This window comes from Bombus affinis, chromosome 8, assembly GCF_024516045.1.
Source record: "Bombus affinis isolate iyBomAffi1 chromosome 8, iyBomAffi1.2, whole genome shotgun sequence".
Classification (NCBI taxonomy): Eukaryota; Metazoa; Arthropoda; class Insecta; order Hymenoptera; family Apidae; genus Bombus; species Bombus affinis.
The window spans coordinates 16,737,986-16,757,508 of record NC_066351.1 but is presented as its reverse complement, the minus strand read 5'-3'; the positions used below and the strand labels follow the sequence as shown (position 1 = coordinate 16,757,508).

At 41.0% G+C, this 19,523-nt stretch overlaps 2 protein-coding genes across 5 annotated transcripts in view; both read right to left on the bottom strand.

Moving 5' to 3' along the window:
* LOC126919496 (ATP-dependent RNA helicase DHX33) overlaps positions 1–19,523 on the bottom strand; it is a 250,860-nt gene that overhangs the window by 97,312 nt on the left and 134,025 nt on the right. The gene's annotated exons all lie outside the window — the stretch shown is intronic.
* LOC126919489 (neuroligin-1-like) overlaps positions 1–19,523 on the bottom strand; it is a 150,480-nt gene that overhangs the window by 55,477 nt on the left and 75,480 nt on the right. For all 4 annotated transcript variants that reach the window (XR_007711676.1, XM_050728790.1, XM_050728791.1 and 1 more), the window contains one exon: positions 1,819–2,193. Coding sequence is in view for 3 of the 4 variants with exons in the window: in XM_050728790.1 (XP_050584747.1) it covers positions 1,819–2,193 (375 nt within the window). In the remaining variant the exon portion in view is untranslated. The remainder of the gene's footprint in view (positions 1–1,818; positions 2,194–19,523) is intronic.

Genomic DNA, 19,523 nt, shown 5'->3' with positions numbered 1-19,523 from the left:
ATCCGCGATCACTTAGTTGCCAACCCAATAGCTGTATGGATATATAAAATATCGTACGATGTAATACGATCGATCGTTCCTTATGACAGTTTCATCGTTGAATCGCTGTCGACAAATACGACATTTCCCGCTTTGAGATACGATGTAACCTATCGTTAATAGAGTTGCTTACTGTGTAGGCTTTGGATCCAAGTCGGCAGATTGCTTTACTCTAATGTCGATTCGGACGCGACTGGCGAATCGAAAGCCACGAGATTCGAAAAGAAAACGAATTTAGAAAATAAATAAAGCAAATATGTAATTTTGTCCCGTACTTTTCAAAGAGTCGAAACTTTTCAACTCCTTAACGTAGAAAATAAAAATTTCGAATTGCGATACGTTTAACGTTCTAATCTTGTTTACGCTCCTTTCGATATATTTTTTAAATCTCTTGGTTTCTTTATCTTCCAGGGTAAAATGATTGAAAGCTACCGGTCGCGTATGTTTATACAGACATAAGCACATTCGTCGGCCCGATACGATAATATATTTCCGCCACGGCAGTCGTGCTAATAATCGATTCCGGAGAGGCACACACGAGCAGAAGGAACAAATATTGTCACATGATGCGGTGGAATAAATTTCAATTACGAAATGATGAAGTTCCATTTACAAATTCAGCCAAAGAAGTAATGTGTGCGTAACAGCACATGATTTTAATCACGTGCTCAGTTAAGTCTAACTGTAGTCACGCGCAACAGCGTAATAATTAACCCCTTAGCTCGGATGGGTCAACGATGTCGTTCAACCAAGTACAAACATTCCGTCTCGGTGGCTCACACTTGTAAATTGCAACGTTTCATGGCACGCATCGATTCTCTTATCATCCATTGTCCCTGCGTTATCACAGCGCGGCGTCACAGATCGCGTTAAACCTTTTCTATTGGATATTTCACCAATATCTCCGGATAGACAAATTTTACTTATTTCTCAGCTTCTATTTTCATTTGATAAAAAATTCGCTCGCGTACGTTAATTGTGGATAAATAGAATGTTTGTTGTCTAAATGTTCCATATTTCGCTGGTTCTTTCTTTCTTTTTTCTTTTACAATGAACATACTCCATCCGTTCTCTATCTTTCTACAATTAGCGTAAAATGATAGAGTAGTAGACAGTGATAAATAAGGTAGAAAACGAAGACGTTCTCTCTCAATCTTTTCTCGGTCTTATAATCGGCATTTGTATACACGTATCTGACGTATATGTACGTAGGTAGGTTGTAAGGTAGGTTGCAAACAGCCTGACCCAAGAGAATTACAGTTTAAGAACTTTCGTTCTTCGTGAATCGTAAATGCGATGGACGCGAACAATCGAGATTATTTTATATACGACCACGAAAGCCCGAGATAATTAACGCGTTTTATCAGAAAATGCATAAATGATAATAATTAATGATTTGAAATAATTTCAAGGGCGATGTATCTTATTGAATTACACGTTTATATAATTTGTCTTTCTGTCGCCTAAATTTAGAAAGTTCTCGAAAGAACCGGAGATACGCGATTAAGATACTTAAGATATATCCGTTATTTTAATAGAAATACGAAAAGCGACGATGACTAATAGCGAAAATAACGAGGAGAGTCGAGATTACATCGGGGGTGCTAGCGTCGCATAGTTGGTTCAAGAGGCGACGATCGTAATCGTGTTTACGCAAATTCGTACTTTTACGAATTGTACGTTTTCGTACGTTGAAATTTCCGTAAATACGTAATCATCCGTACGGTCTAGTTCGAAACTAAGAAAGCGGATAAAAGTAGAAAGCAAAGAAAGACTCACCGCAAATTGGAGACAACGGTGACGTAGTTGCCTTCGATGGAGACAAGGCCGACATTCTGCAGTATAATGCCGGTGATCAACATGCCGATTAGAGCAGGAAGCGTGGTCAAGGAGAATAACCATCCGCCAAAATGCGCCGCTAGGCAAAGGGTGGCGAGGCCGAAAAGCTGACCACCGGGGGCGGCGTCATCTTTCAGCATCGTATACACGATGCCCCAGAGCAGCAGCCCTAACAGGAACAGGCACAATAGCCGAGCGAATTTTCGGTAGCTTGGACAAAACGGTTGTGGACAGGCTTTCCTCCAACCCGTCGGCTCCCACGATGGCGTATCGTCGCGACCGTGACATCGCGCGCAAAACAGGTACAACCATGATCTGAAAGAAGCATCGAGCCCGAACAAAGTTACAATAGAATTGCTTTTTCTATGCTTTTCGTTATGTTTGCTTATGACCGAGAATTACGAGAAATTCGTATTTTCTCTTCGTTCTCTTCCTCTTTGCCTTCTTATTCGTTTGTTTTAAGATAGCGCAGGCGAATATCACGATAGAAAGGAAACGACCATCTGATAAGCGTTTTCGTTTTAAGTAAAAGCTTTACTCGCAGTTTTATCGAGTAGCTTCAAATTCGAAATTAATATATATATATTTATCTAATCGAAGCATATTTTTATCAGAATATAGATAGATTTGCTATCGATGCAACAGATAGATTCTTCGAGTGAATTCTGCTTGCGAAACGCGTTGCAATTCCTAAGTATGTTTGACAAAACTTGGTAATCTATGATCGGATGCTGACATATTTTTAAGAACGTTTGGATATCATGCAGCATCCGTGTCGTTGTTACGGTCTACGCGTTCAAACCTACATCGTTGTTGTTACTGACCGATTAAGACGTTATACTAATCCCGGTATCGACGAAACCGCAACTAATATCGATACACCGACGCCAAATCTGTTCTTATATATATCCTTGCAACGTACTTTATATTCCGTATATTATATTCGTATACTATAAAAAATTAATAACTTGCTCGACTTTCTTACTCCCTTATCCTTTATCCTTTATATCCGATGATGCGTACAGCTGTCATACACGATACCACAGTCACGATCCCTCGCGTTAAGCGGTTCATCGTCGCCGTTTCTACGAACCGTGTCCCTTACCTCGATCATCTATCTGCCCTCTGTATCAATTAAAATAACGTCAGCTTTTACAATAATTTTATTCGAACGTAAGTTTTATTTAAAGCAGCGCCGCTGAGCGCCGAAAAATTGCAGATATCGAGCTGTGTACGCCTATAGAACGATATATTTACGTATTTATCGAAAAAATCTGGTAATTGCATTTTCGCGACAAGAGCGAAAATCGAAACAAAGCAGGGGACAAACGGATCTCGGTATTTCGTGCCGATTTATAAGTTGGAAGTAAAACGCGCCATCGAAAGAGACGGAAGAAGAAAGCGAAATAAGGCCAATGTAGGAGAAGTTTGAGAGAGAAATGTATCTCAACCGTCAACCGTCGATCGTCAACGTCCATGTCGATATTTTACTGTGAGATTCGGTATCTTAAAATACCACCATCTGTAAGTCAGGCCTCTTTAAAGAATTATCCGCGCTTGTTTGATCGAAACAGCATTCATTTTTAGGATTTTAATCCGCTCGAGATTGGAATTTCGTTACGAGGCCTTAAATATTTGTACGTGCAGTTTGAAGTTTTATCACCGAACGATCGATTTCCGAAGTAAACGAACAAATTTGCTTCGCAGTTGATTTCAAGAACTCTTACTGTTAACTCTTTCTGTTGCAAGATACGGTCGCTCGTGAAGTTATACGCGATGAATCCGGCTTTTCGCCGATCCAATCGATTCTTCGTATTAACTTTGACTCTGTCCGACTCTGACTCTCCTAAAATAAATGGAGCAAAGAGCTCGTCGAGAATTCAGAAAGCGTTAACAGAAGCGTATAGCTTGTAGAGTGCAGGCGAACAGACGATATAGGAAACTTGGCGTAGAGCTTCGTTCAATCTCATTAGACTTTATGATCTTTATGATCTTATCAAGGCGATTGGAAATGACACGCTTTGTAACCGACCGTTACATCACGAACTACGCTTCCTCGATCCGTTACAATTCCCCCCGATTAGGATTGCCTGCTACGAATAGTTTTCGTTCGTTGTCTCCGTATCGATAGTACGCGGATCTCGCTCGGGGAAAAAGATTGACCAGTAGAATCGCGACGATGGCGCGAACGATGTACAGGTACGCGCGTTAAACCGATAGACTGAATGCCGATAGATGTATCGGCATTTCCAAGTTTCTAACTCTGTTTTTATTTTCTTTCGCTTACTTATAACTCTACGGTATGAGTTTTTACTACGTTAATACGTATCTCTTATTGTTGATATCGTCTGATATATAATATTACGCGATATCGTGTGATTTAGTATCGGTAGTGAAAAATTATGTACATTTTTTGCTGTAACTACGAAATTACGTCATCGACTTTAATACAATACGTTACAACGTTAAGAAACGAGTACGGTGTTAAGTACGGCGGTTAAGGAATCGACAGCTTAAACAGTCGCGCGAAGAGCGTTTAAAGCTTGGATGCGAGGCACGAGGTGCCATGAAAGGGACGATATTTTTTATCCTCCATTTACCATTACGCGCGCGTAACAGTGTTCAGGTATTACGTTCGTTGAAATTATCGTTGTATTAAGATTATAAAACGTTTTGTCCGATATTCGGCAAGAAAAGTTTAGTAATAATAAAAAAAAGAAAAAAAAAAAGATTCCAAGTTTGTTTTCTTCGGGAAAACGTCTCTCGTTTAAACATATTTTTCTCATAGATAAATAGATAGATTTATGCGCATACGTCCTCCTTTTATCGGTCTCTTGAACCGATTTCGCGATATGAAAAATAAAAGAAATACTTGTATTTATCATAAATATTTCTTCTAATCTTATTGAGAAAGATAGCACTATACGACGCTGTCTTGTTATCAACGTGCAATATCGGACAGTGCCTATTTTAATAAAATGTCACTAAAAGTCTTATATAACTCGAGCCTTGGAAAGCACGGATTAAAATATTACGCTACCGCGAACTTTGCTTTTAAAAGCTGAACGCCATCTATTCTTTCTAGATTCCCGCCTACTCTATATGTACGCTATCGCTATATATATATCGCATCGGGTTGTTGTTTTTAACATGTTTTTAAAATGTTTTAGAAAAATTAGCATCAATCGTACTTGTGTATACGCTATCAAGGTTCGGAGATACTTGCGAGATTCGTTATGCTATCGCGTTTCATGTAATAATAAAATACCGATTTTACCAAATACGATCGATCGACGTTTATTAATAAGCCTGCTACGAAACTCGACGCAAACGAGTTTCCTGCGTTTCGCATTAATTTCATTGTTTGTATATCTACGTGTATTTAACTAATTTCGATACATTTCGCAAGATAAGGGAATCCGGTCTACGCGATTCTTTCGCACGAACAAAAATTTATTTGGTCGAGCGATCTATAACGCTTCGGTTCAAACTGTCCGACGATTCAACCTGGTCTAATCGAACGGGAACACCGTTGCGGTGAAATTGGCGGTGAAAACGCGTTAAAAACAGCTAGAAATCCGACTGAAATCGTCTCTGCCAGCAACCGATCGAAGATCGACATTGAAATGGCACGCGTTTGCCCAAACAGACCAAACTACGACATTGTCGGCGTTTCGAAGCCGTGTCAAAATGAACTTTTCCAAAATTATTAGCAAAAATATCGAAGGAAAAGTGGAGGGAATGAAGGACAAGGAATTCTTCCATCGTTGCTCGTTTCGGAAGTCGAAGTTTAACGCTTTAGAGCGGCTAACGACGGCGAATCGACGCAGATTTGATTCCGATAGAATGATTCTGAAGATTCTTACCGTTCCAACTCCTCCGAGTACTCGAGCTTGTCCCTAATGGAGCTGGTCAAGCTATGCGCCGACTTTTTCCTGTTTCCATTGATCCTGCCGTTCTCGAGATCGAACTTGTGCTGCGGAATATTCTCCGCGCTACCATAGTTACTACTGCCATGCTGCAGTATCGATTTGCCGCGACCCTGATCGGAATTATACTCGGAGCTGGCGCTTATGCGCCGATGATGATCAAAGTTGGGATTATCCATGCCGAGGATCTGATCGCTAATGGAGACGCGTCGCTTGGCCAACTCCTCGGTCGACCTGTTCGTTCTGTTACTCGTGTCGGTTTCCATATCGTATCTCGGTGCCCTCGAGAACTAACGAGAACGTGCCCTTTAAGAAACCAATTTCTATATATATATATATATATATATGTATGTATATTGGAGCGCGCGCGCGCGCGCGCGTCTGCGTGTATACGTATTCGGTGAAATCGGTAAAAGCTATCCGATACGTGGAGTCGTGTCGTTATCGATTCACGATGTTTCGCTCGATCGATTTCGAACAATCTCTATCAACGGAGATTTAAATCGTATGCAGACGAATCGAACGACAGTTGGTTGTATCGGCTGTCATCGGTTGTCATCGGCCGAAAGATCGACTCGCCGTTGGCAAGCTTTCTCCTTGTTTCTCGATAGGATAGACAGCGGCTATGCGAGCTTCTCTATGTTTCGTAGGACAGAGGCGAAAATGTCTAGTTTGGCCGTAGGAATCCAACTGACTTTCACGTTTCTCGTTGGAACACAGGGATATTCTTGATACACGAAGTCTTGAATTCGACAGGAGCAACGCGAATCCATGTACCCAACGTAGAGTTCGAGTAAGATTCGTCGAGAAAGCTTTCGTTTAAGAACAAATCCTTGCTATTTGGCCGAACGCGACCGAAATTGTTCGACCGGCTTGAGTCGCCGAGCGACTTGGATCACAGCTTGGATCACAAGCAAGGAGAAACGAACGAAACGCACCGTGTTATAGCGAACGTTAGGCGAACGTTAGAATTGCGTTGGTTCGATTCGCGATCGAGAATAGAACAAAGTTTGTCAACTCGAGGAAAAAACCGACGGACGATCGTCGGAGGATCGTGTAGAAGAAGCGGCTTTCCTCGATCGACTGCCGATGGAGACGACAGCGGTCTGCGATCACAGCTCGACGTTCCCCTGTCGACCGTTGACAGTGTTCACGGAGTCGCGTGACGATGACTCCGAGAAAGTCCAAACACGATGATCCCCGATCGTTGATTAACGATCACGCGCCTGATAGGGGAGCCAGCAGATCGTTAACAGAGTCGCGTGACGCTTTGTTTTTCCAGGGATACTCGCCAACACCTCGCGCCGATATCTCGACGACCGCTTGTCGTCTTCGACACCTTGACCCGCTTTTACCGTCACGATCCTCTCCACCGACGACGTTCAACAACGCGAGAGAGCTTCCTTCGTTCACCTCGTTAGACCGAGATTCGAGGTTCGCGATGCCGGCTCTAACTCGCTTCCCTATTTCCTCTGTTCTTTCCTCGTCGATCGCTCTGCCTCTTGCTCCACCGTGTCCAACAGCTACGCTTTCCAACTATTATCTTTCAACTTCACCGATAATTCTCTCGCTTGTTACCAAAGATCGTCGACACGACAGAACACACGATATATCAAATACACGCGATAAAAGGTGAAACTCGAACTAAGTGGACTCGCCTTGTTCATCTCGTGTCACCGCACAAATTCTTCCGTTTCCACGAAACTTTGAACACTCTTCGAACACGCGTTTCGATTAATCTCGTCCGCAAAGAATGGAATCGACCATTACCGATAATCGTCGAATATCACAGGATACTCTAATCGGCCTCGTTGATGTTAGAATCGTGGCAGCTTGGTTGAAAATCTACGTCGATCGTCGTACGAAACGCGAAGCGTGGAAACGAATATGTACTGTGAAACGAGCACGGTTAACTAGCGACTAAACGCCGCAAAGTGTGCACCGCTACGCTATGTTTATACGAATGGTGGGGCTGGTAAAAAGTGCTGGAACACGGCTAAGGAGGGACAACGTTACGGCTGACGGAATAATTGTTACCGCGTTGCACAGGATGGGCACAGCTGGACACCTCATTGACAGTCTATTCGAGCCTAACCCAGCCGACCTATCGTGCCCCTGATCGCAACCGATGTCTCGACGCGACGCGACGCGACGCGACGCGACACGACGCCACGCGACGCCACGCGACGCCACGCCACTCCACTTCACTCCGCTCCGCTCCGCGCCACACCACTTTACTCCACGCTACGCTACGCCACGCCATGCCGCGTCGCGCCACTCGTTCGTTTAGCAAGATCCGCGAGAATCGCGAAGGAACGGAGGAACGGAGGAACGAACGGCCTCGGAATACGAGAGCAGACCGGTGATTATAAATTTACCGAGCTTCTGGAGCTGCTCCGTTGGAAGCTTCATAAAATTGTTCATTGTCAGAGTCATTCGGCTTTGCCATAGTTTGGCGTTTTACGCTCTTCCTTGTACAAGGGCGAACATCTTAAACGTCCCTTTTAACCACTAAGCACTGATGTCGCGTTAACGCAACTCGCTACTGTCTCTCTCGGTAACGCTCTAACACAGCGATACGTACTCTTTTCTTTTACAAATATCATTCTCGTTTACTCGTTAAACGTCGTTACGATACGATACAAATTATTTATTTAAATATACGAATATTTTCATTTTAGTTGCGCTATATAATATCCGTTTTCCTCTTCGAAGGTTTAAAGGTGTCGCGCGTTTAACACTTTGAACGGCTAGGAATATTTCAAACGGAACATGGTTATCCAGACGAGTCCTATTTAAAATATCTCGTACACCACTGTTTCTAATACATATTCTTTCTTTTTTTCCCCCTTGCAACGACAAACCTTCCAATTGTAATTTCTCGTTCTGGTTTCTTTTTTTTTTTTTTTTTTTTTTTTTTTTTTTTTTTTTTTTTTTTTTTTTTTTATTAGATATCAATTATAACGCAATCCGATGTTATTAGATAGTTTATAACTAGACAATGGAATACTTTCTCAAGCGTAAAGCGTCCCGATACGTTATCGCTTGTCCGATAGTATACATCCAAAAGGAAAGATTTTTCTGTGTAAGAAAAAAAAGAAAAAAAAAGAAAAAGAAGAAAAAGAAAAATACTATCGCAAATGCCATGTTCCCGTAATTTGAATCTAAAGCTATATTATATATATATATAGATATATATATATATATATATATATTAATGAAATTTGTTCTTTTTTTATTCGTTCGATTTACAATCGATTTATAAAATTATTTTTCATTTAAGCGTGTCGCTTTCGTTTCGTTAATTCATTTATCCACGAAATACGTTCGTTTTTCGATAACGATGCAGTTTGACGTGCTGTAAAGTATATTTCGTTATCTAACTATCGAACAAGATAATTCCTTATTTCATTTTTTATTTAAATAAATCGCGTTAGAAATAATAGAGGCTTGCTCAGGGCGATTCATTTACGGTCCACACTTCGTACACGTGTTATAGAAAGATAATCGAGATAGAGACAATTTTTGACAATTTTTCGGCAACTATCGTTATAACGTTCCAAGATAATCCATCGGCAACTTCTGTTCGCCGATCAAACGCGTTTAATCTAATTGGTAATTAAAATAAAAAATCATTTGAAAGTAATCTATCAGGGCTTGATATAAAATTAAGTTAATCTTGAGATAAAATTAATAGATTAGTTGAAAGTGAAAATTATTTCGAAACTCGATCCGATCTCTATACAGATCCGGCATTTCACCTTTGGACAGCATAATTTTTCTTAATCGCGTTAAATACACGGTAGAATTTTTTATATACGCAACGAACTTTTCGAACGATTCAAAATTCCGCTGGATGAAAGAATCGTTTCGTCGAGTTTATCGTCAACTTATCTTCGATATATACGTCTTATCCATTTATTCGAAAATTCGTGTTTCGAGAGAACAAGTCGTTTGCACGTTGGTAGAGCAGCGTGAGTTCGCTAGTGCCGTTACAGTGGTATTGGTAATATGAAAATTGTTTGCTGTACCAGCTTTCAGAGGTAAGTTAGTCGTTGCTTTTCGTTAAAATGTTTCGCCATAAGGTTTTCGCCGGTCGGTCGTATAGAAATTTTGTAACGGTTGTAAATGTTTTCTTCGTCGACGAAAATGACGCTCGAAACGTAATAACTGAGAGAAAACTGTGTAATTAAGCGTTCTATCTTAAGACGATTAAAAGCACGATTGTAACGCGAATGAGCCGGCAATTCCAAATCGACACGAACTGTATAAATCGATTGAAATTTCACAGTTTCCTGGCCGTAGTGGACACACGCCTTTTCAAGGACTTCGGCACAAATACCACACGAGTATCGTTTCACACTCACGGTATGTACGTATATTGCGAAACGCGTCGTTTCGACAACGGTTCGATCTACTCCGTGCCACTGCTCGTTCGCATACTAAAACTTTGCGTCGAACAAAAGTTCAAATTCATCGTCGACGATACGGTTGTGTCGTTACTTTTATATTTGTTTACATGTCGCTCGGTTCTGATCGAGGAACACAGCTACCTAAAGGCCAGATACCCAGGTACTCGATGTAATAGTCGGTTCCAACCAATTTAACGTATAACATTTTAATTTCCACTTATTTAATTGATAAACGAAACGCATAGAATAGAAATTCGAATGTACACCGTTATCGATAACATACTGGCCAACGACGATACCGATTGAGATATTTCGCGTCGATCGTTGATTCGAACGAGAATCATTCGACGGACGCGTTCGTAATATCGTTGCTATTCGTCCCGTCGTTTGTTCTTCGTCGATGGAAAAGAGAAGCAAGTTGGCAAACTCGTGGAATTGTAACGGTTTGTAAAATCGAATCTCTAAGAAGAAACGATTCGACGATGAGAATCAGCATGCGGAAACGTAAATGCGAAATCGGTAATGAGCCGACTCGACTCTCGACCCTTTGTCTCTCCAGCGATAAACGGCACGATCGTTTCGAACTCGACCGAACTTGGGAAGAAAGCTCGAACCGCGTTTCGCTCTAGTCCGTTTCGATCGTATCGATGATCAGCGACTCGATTTCTATCGGTATCGTAACGAGCCAACGATAACCTAGGTCTCTCCAGAGGCGAGTATTTCCCACGTCGTTCCGATTAATTGCGTCGATTACGGGGGATAATTATTGAGCAGCGGAATGTTACGCGTGCTGTCGCGTGTGGATTAGTCACGATGCCTGATTCGCTCGTCACGTCGTCGTGTGCTTCGGTACTAACCGATCGTCCGATCGACACTTTGACGGCCACGCTGAAATCACACGTTTCGCTCAGGAACGCCGCACGCTGTGTTTTAACACGGTGCACCGTTAGGTGCACCAACGACCACCGTGGCGTCACAGGAGAAACCGTGGCCGTAAAAGTGTTAAATCGAGCAAAATCGACGCATATATTACGAAAATATAACGATACGCGTATCCTGGTTAGCATCGAAATTAAAGCATCTAAAACGAAACTGATCGATCCGTACCATTCCATTGGTCCGATCCTTTACTCGTTCGTTCGTCAATTTCATTTCAATTTTTTATTCGTCTCTTTGTTATACGTTATTCTTTGTTAAACGGAGTTATTGTAATTTTTCCTTTCCCATCCGTTCGATTCTGTTCAAAAAAGAAATTTGTTCATCATTATTATCTTATATCGGTATCGGCAACTGTTATTTCCGTTTTATTTTAACAAGAATTTTATCTTACCATTGACTTTGTTTTATCATTCCACGACTGACAGGAAACGGAGTAATACTCGAACAAATTTAAATAAAATTTATCCAACAGACGACTCTGTTTCTCCGTTTTGTTTGAAATTTTTTAAATAATTAACGACCAACGAATGAACGAATGAACGAATGAACGAATGAAAGAATGATTCCTTATGGAGATATAATTAGCACTCATTTTTCATCTTTTCTACTCTTATTCGCTTCGATAGAATGGATTTTCTAGATAATCTATGAAAGAATTTCAGTCTCGATTATCCGGGATTAGCGCATACATCGAAGCGGGGAATTTCTTTATCTTGATTTCACTGCCTTTGCTCGAAATAAGGTTAAAGTACGAAATCGTTTTCATTCGCACGATCGACAAACGGTCATGTGCTTATGGTTTATTGCGTTATCGGAATGCGTACGTAGAAAGCGTACAATATCGTTCGAGAGATAAAATTCGGAATCGGATAGTCGAGTGCCGCTAATATATTACGATAAGAATTAAATTATTCGAGTTTGTAATCGGGCCATCTTGAAAAGTTGTGCGATTTTTGTCGTATCCGGCTGTAATGCGTACTACACGTGTATTCGAAGAGTTAGGTATTAGTACCATTACGTTCTTCGTAGCTGTCGTCCCTATCGGTAAAAGCCTAAAGGCGTAAAAGGGAATACGATTTTAAAGAATCGGCATCAGGAATATCGTCAACAACAAGTATGTATCGTCAAGATGACGGTGTTTCAAGGAAATATAAATAAATAGTTGCATCGTTGCACGTTCCGTATAACGTTGGAAAAAATATCATTACAGCGAAGAAGGCTCTTTTCGTAGCTTGTACATCGTTCAAAGTTATCCGTTATTTATTAATTTTAGACTAAATATATGTACGTATAATCCGACTGGGAATATAATCTACATAAAAAATCGTAAACCTTCCTTCGAACGATTCGTCGATCGTACGAAAACGAGCGTTACGATATCCTCTCCGTATGTCTTCCGTTGTCTTTTACCTGTCATTGGCTTTTCTTATCTTTCTCTGCGTTTCTTATCCCTATCACGCAATGAACCATTTTGGATATGTTCAGCGACTCGCGTCTTCTTCTCTTATTAAATCATCGTATAAACAGTACGTATGTATAGTTACTTCGGTCGAAAATAAACAATTATCTATCAGAGTATGTAATCGGTAATGTATTTTCTCTTATCTTCCTTTGGAATTCCTATCAACTATAGAACATGTTACCATACAACAAACAAATTCCACAGTCTTTAAGTTTTATATCAAAGTGTATCGATTCTCTCTCTCTCTCTTTTTCCTCGTTCTGTTTCCTCTCTTTTAACCGATCGATTCGCGCTATTTTTTTTTGTTTGTAAGTTTCAGTCTCAAAAACCGAATACTACTCGAAACAGCCTGGAGAAGGATCGATCCGATCTTCCACTTGAATTTGTTCGTTTGTTCGGCAGCGAGCAGCGAGCAACGAGCAGCGAGCAGCATCGAGCAATTGGAACGATCGTACGACGCGCCGATCGGTGAGTGGTTCATAAACGTTAATTCGGTTGCTTGGAGTAACGCAAATCGGAAGTACGGAGGCGTCGCGTGTTTGGCCGTGGTCGATCATCTTGCTAAACGCGCCCGTTTCGCGGTGCGATCCTAACGCGATTAAAGTGGCTGTCGTTGCCTAAATTCCGTGTCCAATTGCTTCCGGTCGATAGCAGGAGACACCTAGTCGACAGACCAGGCCGTAGACCAGGGACAAAAAATGGAAGCGTGGAGAACGACGATGTTTGTGTTGGCAAACGGTCGCGACCAACCTAATCCGGTGACGCGAGTCATCTTCCCGCCGAACTGGAACGCGATGCGTGTTCACGGCTCGATCGCACGATATTACGGTCAGCGTTGAAAATTAATTACTCGTCTTTTACGCTTGCTGCGTATCTGTCGTACAACGAGTCACGAAAGTATTCGCGAACGCTCGCGATTCGAAAATTTGGCGTTCGTTAACAAAGTTTCATTTTCCCGCGCGCAGCATCGCTTTTTTTTTCTTTCTTTTCTTTTTCTTTTGTTTTTCTTTTTCCTCTTTCTTTATAACGTTTCCAACGTCGCATCGACTTCTGGAGTCACCGTTTATACTATATAATACGTAACACGATATACGTCTCTTATCCGATGATAATCACGTTACGCATAGAATCGTCTTGATACGGAAGGTTCAAATATGACGTATACCAACTTCTGCGCGATAGGATCGCGTCGATCGAACGAAGAGTCGAGATTCGGAGCAGTAAATGTACCTACTTACTTGGCGTAGTGGATTAGAGGCGTTGAGAACAGTGGTTCTCAAACTTTTTTTCAATCACAGCGAACTTTGGAATAGAGTAGAGCGTAAAATTTACAACAACAGATACGACCGTCGAAAGCAACTAGTTTTATCAGGGGGCGTGATCTTTGGGAATCGCTGGTTTAGAGTATTTACGATTACGCGATCGAAGGATGCAATACGATTCGAGATTTCACGGATTAACGATCACGAGCTTTATTGCTTCGTTAAACCCAAGCTATCATAGCGGAACAATTTTTCGATGACCACGTTAAATTGGCTGGTTCCATTTTTCTTTTGATCCTATAGTTACCGATATCGACGTTACGGCGGCGATAAAATGACCGAAATGCGGCTCAGACGGTGTAGGAGCTCGTTATAATACGCGTTTCGTCGTTGTCGCGTTACGGAGCAGGTACGTATCTCTTTTACGTCGTTAAATAGGTGGGTAGCTGCTATAACTATAGATATGCAGGGAAATAAACTTTTTTCAATATTTTCAAGTGGCAGAATTTTTGTATTATCCAAAATATCGTTTTTCTTTTTTTCATTTTTCAACTTTATCGCTCTGTTCGATTCGTACGAATTTTATACGTATAACTGACGAAATAACCGTTGACAAAAAGACCGAACCAACGATTTCGTCGAGTCGAATGAAATATCTTGCGTCGTAAATTAACGGTTATAATAATATAGTATAAATAAATTTACAAACTAAACTAAATATACAAACTATCGTTGGGACGATAAAATTAATAGCGTACGCGTAATATGCGATTGATTCGTTATTCTCGGCGAATTTCTAATTTCAAAGCGTCAATTTCATTCGTTCGGTAACTTCTATACAGATAGAAATTAATAGAGCATTATGTATGTCGTAGCACTATGTATAATGGAGAATTACGATCATGGTCGTATTGCTTCTATTTAAAAACTTATTGCATCGAACGGTGGATATGGATCGATATAAAAACGCGATAAGTCGAATCATATGACCGCAATAATCATTTCTTTATCGGATCGGAAAAGTTCATCCGGAGGTGTACGTCTTACTACGATTGAAATCTTAATTACACATTTTTCATCGAATCGATAGCTGACAATGTGCAAACAATCAAGTGCTATCGATATCGGGAAATTTAACAAATCTATGACTCTATAGAAAGTGTTTTCGCAAAAAATTTGATATATTCGTAGATTACTAATAACAGTAGCGAAAGCTCAATAGACACTCGTACGACTGTTCGTCGTTTTTCCACGACGGTGTAAAAGAGATCCGAGCAATTTCTCGATTCGATAACGAAACTGAGAAACGCTTCTGCGCATATACCAACATCGACACATCCTTAAAAAATACTAAAGACGTTTCCTATAACCGGTTCGAAAAGCGGAAGAACAATTCTGCCAATTTTCCCGAAACTATGCTTTCTCATTTTTCCAGTCCTTTCCGCGATCCATATTTCCTGACCGAGACAAACGCATCCCACTTTCAAACGCGTATTTCTCCATCGCTGTCGGACGGAACGAACGTATTTCATCGGGCAACGAGTGCACGCGTCGCGAATCGTCGTTCTCCTAATCATGATTTCGCATACCCGCGCGACTGCAGCTCGCGGAAGTCTCGAATTTTCATTCTTCATTAGCCATGAACACATGCGATCGCTGACGCGTATCATCCGCCGATCGAATATTTTACGTGCATCCTGACGTGGATATTCACAGAAGGCGAATCGAATTTTCTGCACGAGGTTAAGCAGCGATTTTTAATTAACGAACCGCCACTTGACATACGCGCAATTGGATGATAATTGGGAACGCTACACGGCGTGAAGGAGGTGATTTTTTCACGCGGTTAAGACGGTCTGCCTCTTCGTTCGCGACATTTTTACAAGTTATTATATACTCGAGAAAGCTGCCAGTCGTGTATGTACACGTACGAAACACGTACTTTATTCTCTATTCTACTACGATGTAGTTTTTTTTTACAAGGGATCGCTTCCTACCTGTCAACGCGATGTTTTTCCATTTTCGGCTTTACCATGTACAGTTGAGAAGTTCATCTTAGGATGGATTATAAATTTATGGCGATGCATACATAAAATTTTACTACAGACACACACACACGCGCGCCATTATCTTTTATTCGTTTATTCGTTATTTATCATTTTTATTTTTATTCATATCCGAATGTATGGTCCGTATCGTTCGAACATTCGTTGTTAACCGTTAACCGTATAGATGGAAGAATTTGCAATGTTGCGACGAACCAATCGAATATACGGGAAAGGTTGAAAGAAATATAAAGTAATAAATATTTAATTTATTTAAAAATATAATACGTCGCTCTATATCGGATTCGACTAGAGGTACGATAGATCGCTTTTACCCGAGTCGGTTTCACCGTATTTTCTAATAATAATTAAACTATAGGTCGGATTACGCTGCAATGTGAACGGTAAACATATTTTAACGATTTTAACGATTTTAACGATTCAAGAGTTCGTTCGATCGAAACGTAACTTTTTAAGTGGATAACTCACCGCGAACAACTAATATTTTTATCGTTCCTGAGATTGCAACCTGATTACAGAAAGACTTATCGAGACTTATCCGAGAGGCCGGTATTTATTTACATTATTACATTTATCACATTATTAAAAAATGGTAAGATGCTCGAGAAAATGAATTCGATTTACGAGTCGCCATATTCGTGAATTTACGTCGCTGTACTTTTTTGCACGATGTTTGAACGAAAGGAAAATAAAAAATTGGGATGTTCCGTAATGAGATTGTGCAAGGAAATATTTTTTATTTTCGGTTACAAAGTCAAAGTGACAAAAACAACACTGGATTCTGTTTCACGAGTATCAATAATATAGCAAAGTAATCCGTTGCGCTATGCTCAAAGAGAGAATTCTTCGTGCTCGTTGGAAAATCCTATTCTCAAGTTGCGTCACTTTCGAAACAAGAACGTTTGGGAAAAAACGAAACCGGCATATAATATCTTAAATCGGTAATTTCAAAAGCAGATCGTCTCTAAAGTGGCAACACATTGTTTCCATACAATTCGCTCCATCGTTGCAATTTGGAAACAACATACGCGAATAAAGGGAGAACTTCCGTCGAGTGGTATTGCTGCTTTCGTTGACTCGAGATGTCGTCTCGAAGCACTCGGAGGTACAACGTGGCTTCCTGGCAGGCCGTCCGTCATCTTCCGCGTTTGAGCTTCGGCTCGCGAGCACGCGAATTTTCGTTCTTCGTCGGGCATCGGTCCACAGTCACGACGCCGATAGCCGACGCGACGGTAGCAGTCACGCGAGAATCGCTCGTCGTTCGTCGTACACACGGCCAAACGGATGAACGGATGAACGGACGAACGGATGAACGGATGAACGTGGACGGAAGATGAGACGAGGGTAGGAGAGAGAGAAAGAGAGGGACGAGGTCGAAGATGGCATTGGAATTGCAAATATCCCTCTCCCACGTTTCTCTCATCTCTGTGATCTATCTTTTTGCTCCTCGTCCGGTCGCTCGGACTGACCCTTCAACGCACATGCGACTCGTATCGCGAATGATCGCGGTCGAAACAATTACCGATACGAGTTGACAAAGTTTCACGATGTTGCTTGCGTTGATCTTGAAAACGAAGCCTCGGATGAAAAAATCTTATTCTACGTTTCCTTCTTACGTTTTCCCGAATAATCGCCTCGTGGCCGCTGCTTCTATCCGTTATTCCTTCGGACCTTGTACGTAGTTTCCAACACGCGCTACGAAACCGTTTATAAGGAAAATTTCTTTTCATTCGATCATTCGTCCGTGGTACTTTAATCGCGTATACGACGATTATCCGTTCTTATCTTAAAGAAAACGGTGAAAATCTCCTTTAATGAATATCTTTAGCGGATTATCCGTCTCTCTTGCGCCCGTCTCGAGCAGAATCACGAAAGTCGTCAGCAACGATTGAACGCAGATGCAAATCGAAACGACTCGGTATCGTTCGACGGGAATTATCGAAATTTCCGAATTTCCTCGCGGGAAGCATGCTTACTTTAGTTTGACGAACGCGATCAAATGTTGGGAAACTTTGACTTCGAAACTACGAAACTCTCGTAATACTTTTAGGTGAAACGTATCTTTCTTGCTAGTACTGCGCGAAGACGTGGATTTATTTTTCAAAATATTCTTCCGGAATTTCAAATAGCTTCGAACACGGAAAGAAAATTTCCATGTTTGCGAAATAGTCGTGAAAGGTCTGATGCTCTAATCAAAAACCACGGAAAATGGAACGATTTTTACTTTTGAAAATACTTTTAAAGTAAAAGAGGGTTGGGAATGTAGCGCGTAGCAACGAACATTCCTTGGCACGTGAGAAATGTGCCACTCTAAATGGAAGCAAGCTCGTAGTTGAATCTTATTTCGTTACTGTAAACTTTATCGATGCCTGCTTGATCCTTATCGATTTCTCTATATTTCGAGCTAGCACCGTTTTATCGTAAATTTCTGCACAATGCGGTACGTTTCTTACAGTCCGAGTATCAACCTTTTCCTCGACCATGTAGTAATATCGACGTATAAACTCTTAGCGTCTACGGACGAGACACGCGATATTTTTTTCTCTACGAAATTTCAGTTCTCGCTTCGTTGCGTTTTTAAATTATCAAGAGTTCGGAACGAATACGCTAGTTCTATAAAGCTATTTAAAGATATTTAAAGAGACATCTGCACCTATTTACGCGCATTAAGACTTTTGAAACTGTGTCTTTTCCAGCGTAGAATCCTGCATCCGTCCAATTTATTCGTAAAGCAAAGAATGTTCTTAATAATAGCGTTAAAATTTAATCTTCCAACGTTCACGAACTACGATCTTCAATTTCAATTCTACAAAATCAAACAGACGCAAGTTACAGCGCGATCTAAGGAAACGGAAGAGGGGAGATTTTGCGCGATAAGCGACAGACAATGCGATTAGTTGTACGAAATACTGTACAATTATTGCTTTTATAACAGGTTCGGCAACAGAGTTGGAAAAGTGACGACTATACTGCCGAGGTCGGTAACTTCGTTAAGAGGTGAGCACCTCGACATCCTAGTTGTTGCTAACGAGTTTTAACACCGAGCAACTCATCCGTGAGATTGAAATTGCAGCGAGACTGTAGCCGAGGAACAGAGAGAGCTGTACCGGTCAATCGAAGATTTTTTCCAACAAAATCGTCTACTAACTGGCTCTCGTTCGCTCTTCCATAATAATCGATATTCCGACGAGACTAGATGGCTATTAAAAAAATGTCCGAATTAAATACTCTTCGGTACGAATGTATACGTGTATATGTGTATTTATCTTTTATGCCAACGGAGAAGAAAATTAAGACACCAGTATCTTGATATTTAATCGTCTAATATAGATTTTTGTCAATTTTTTAACAAATTTTACAAACGTTATGTCGTATCTCGTCGTGTTTCCGTAGAAACGAAAACGATCGAAACTACTAAAATTTTATCCGCTGCCGCTATTTTTACTTTCCGTCGTACAAGTACTTGTACATTTCCGAAATTAGACAGCAATGCCCTTTACACTGTGCGAATGTTTGCGTTATTTGACAAACACCAGCGCGCAAACAAAAATTTAAACGCTGTTTATCCGAATACC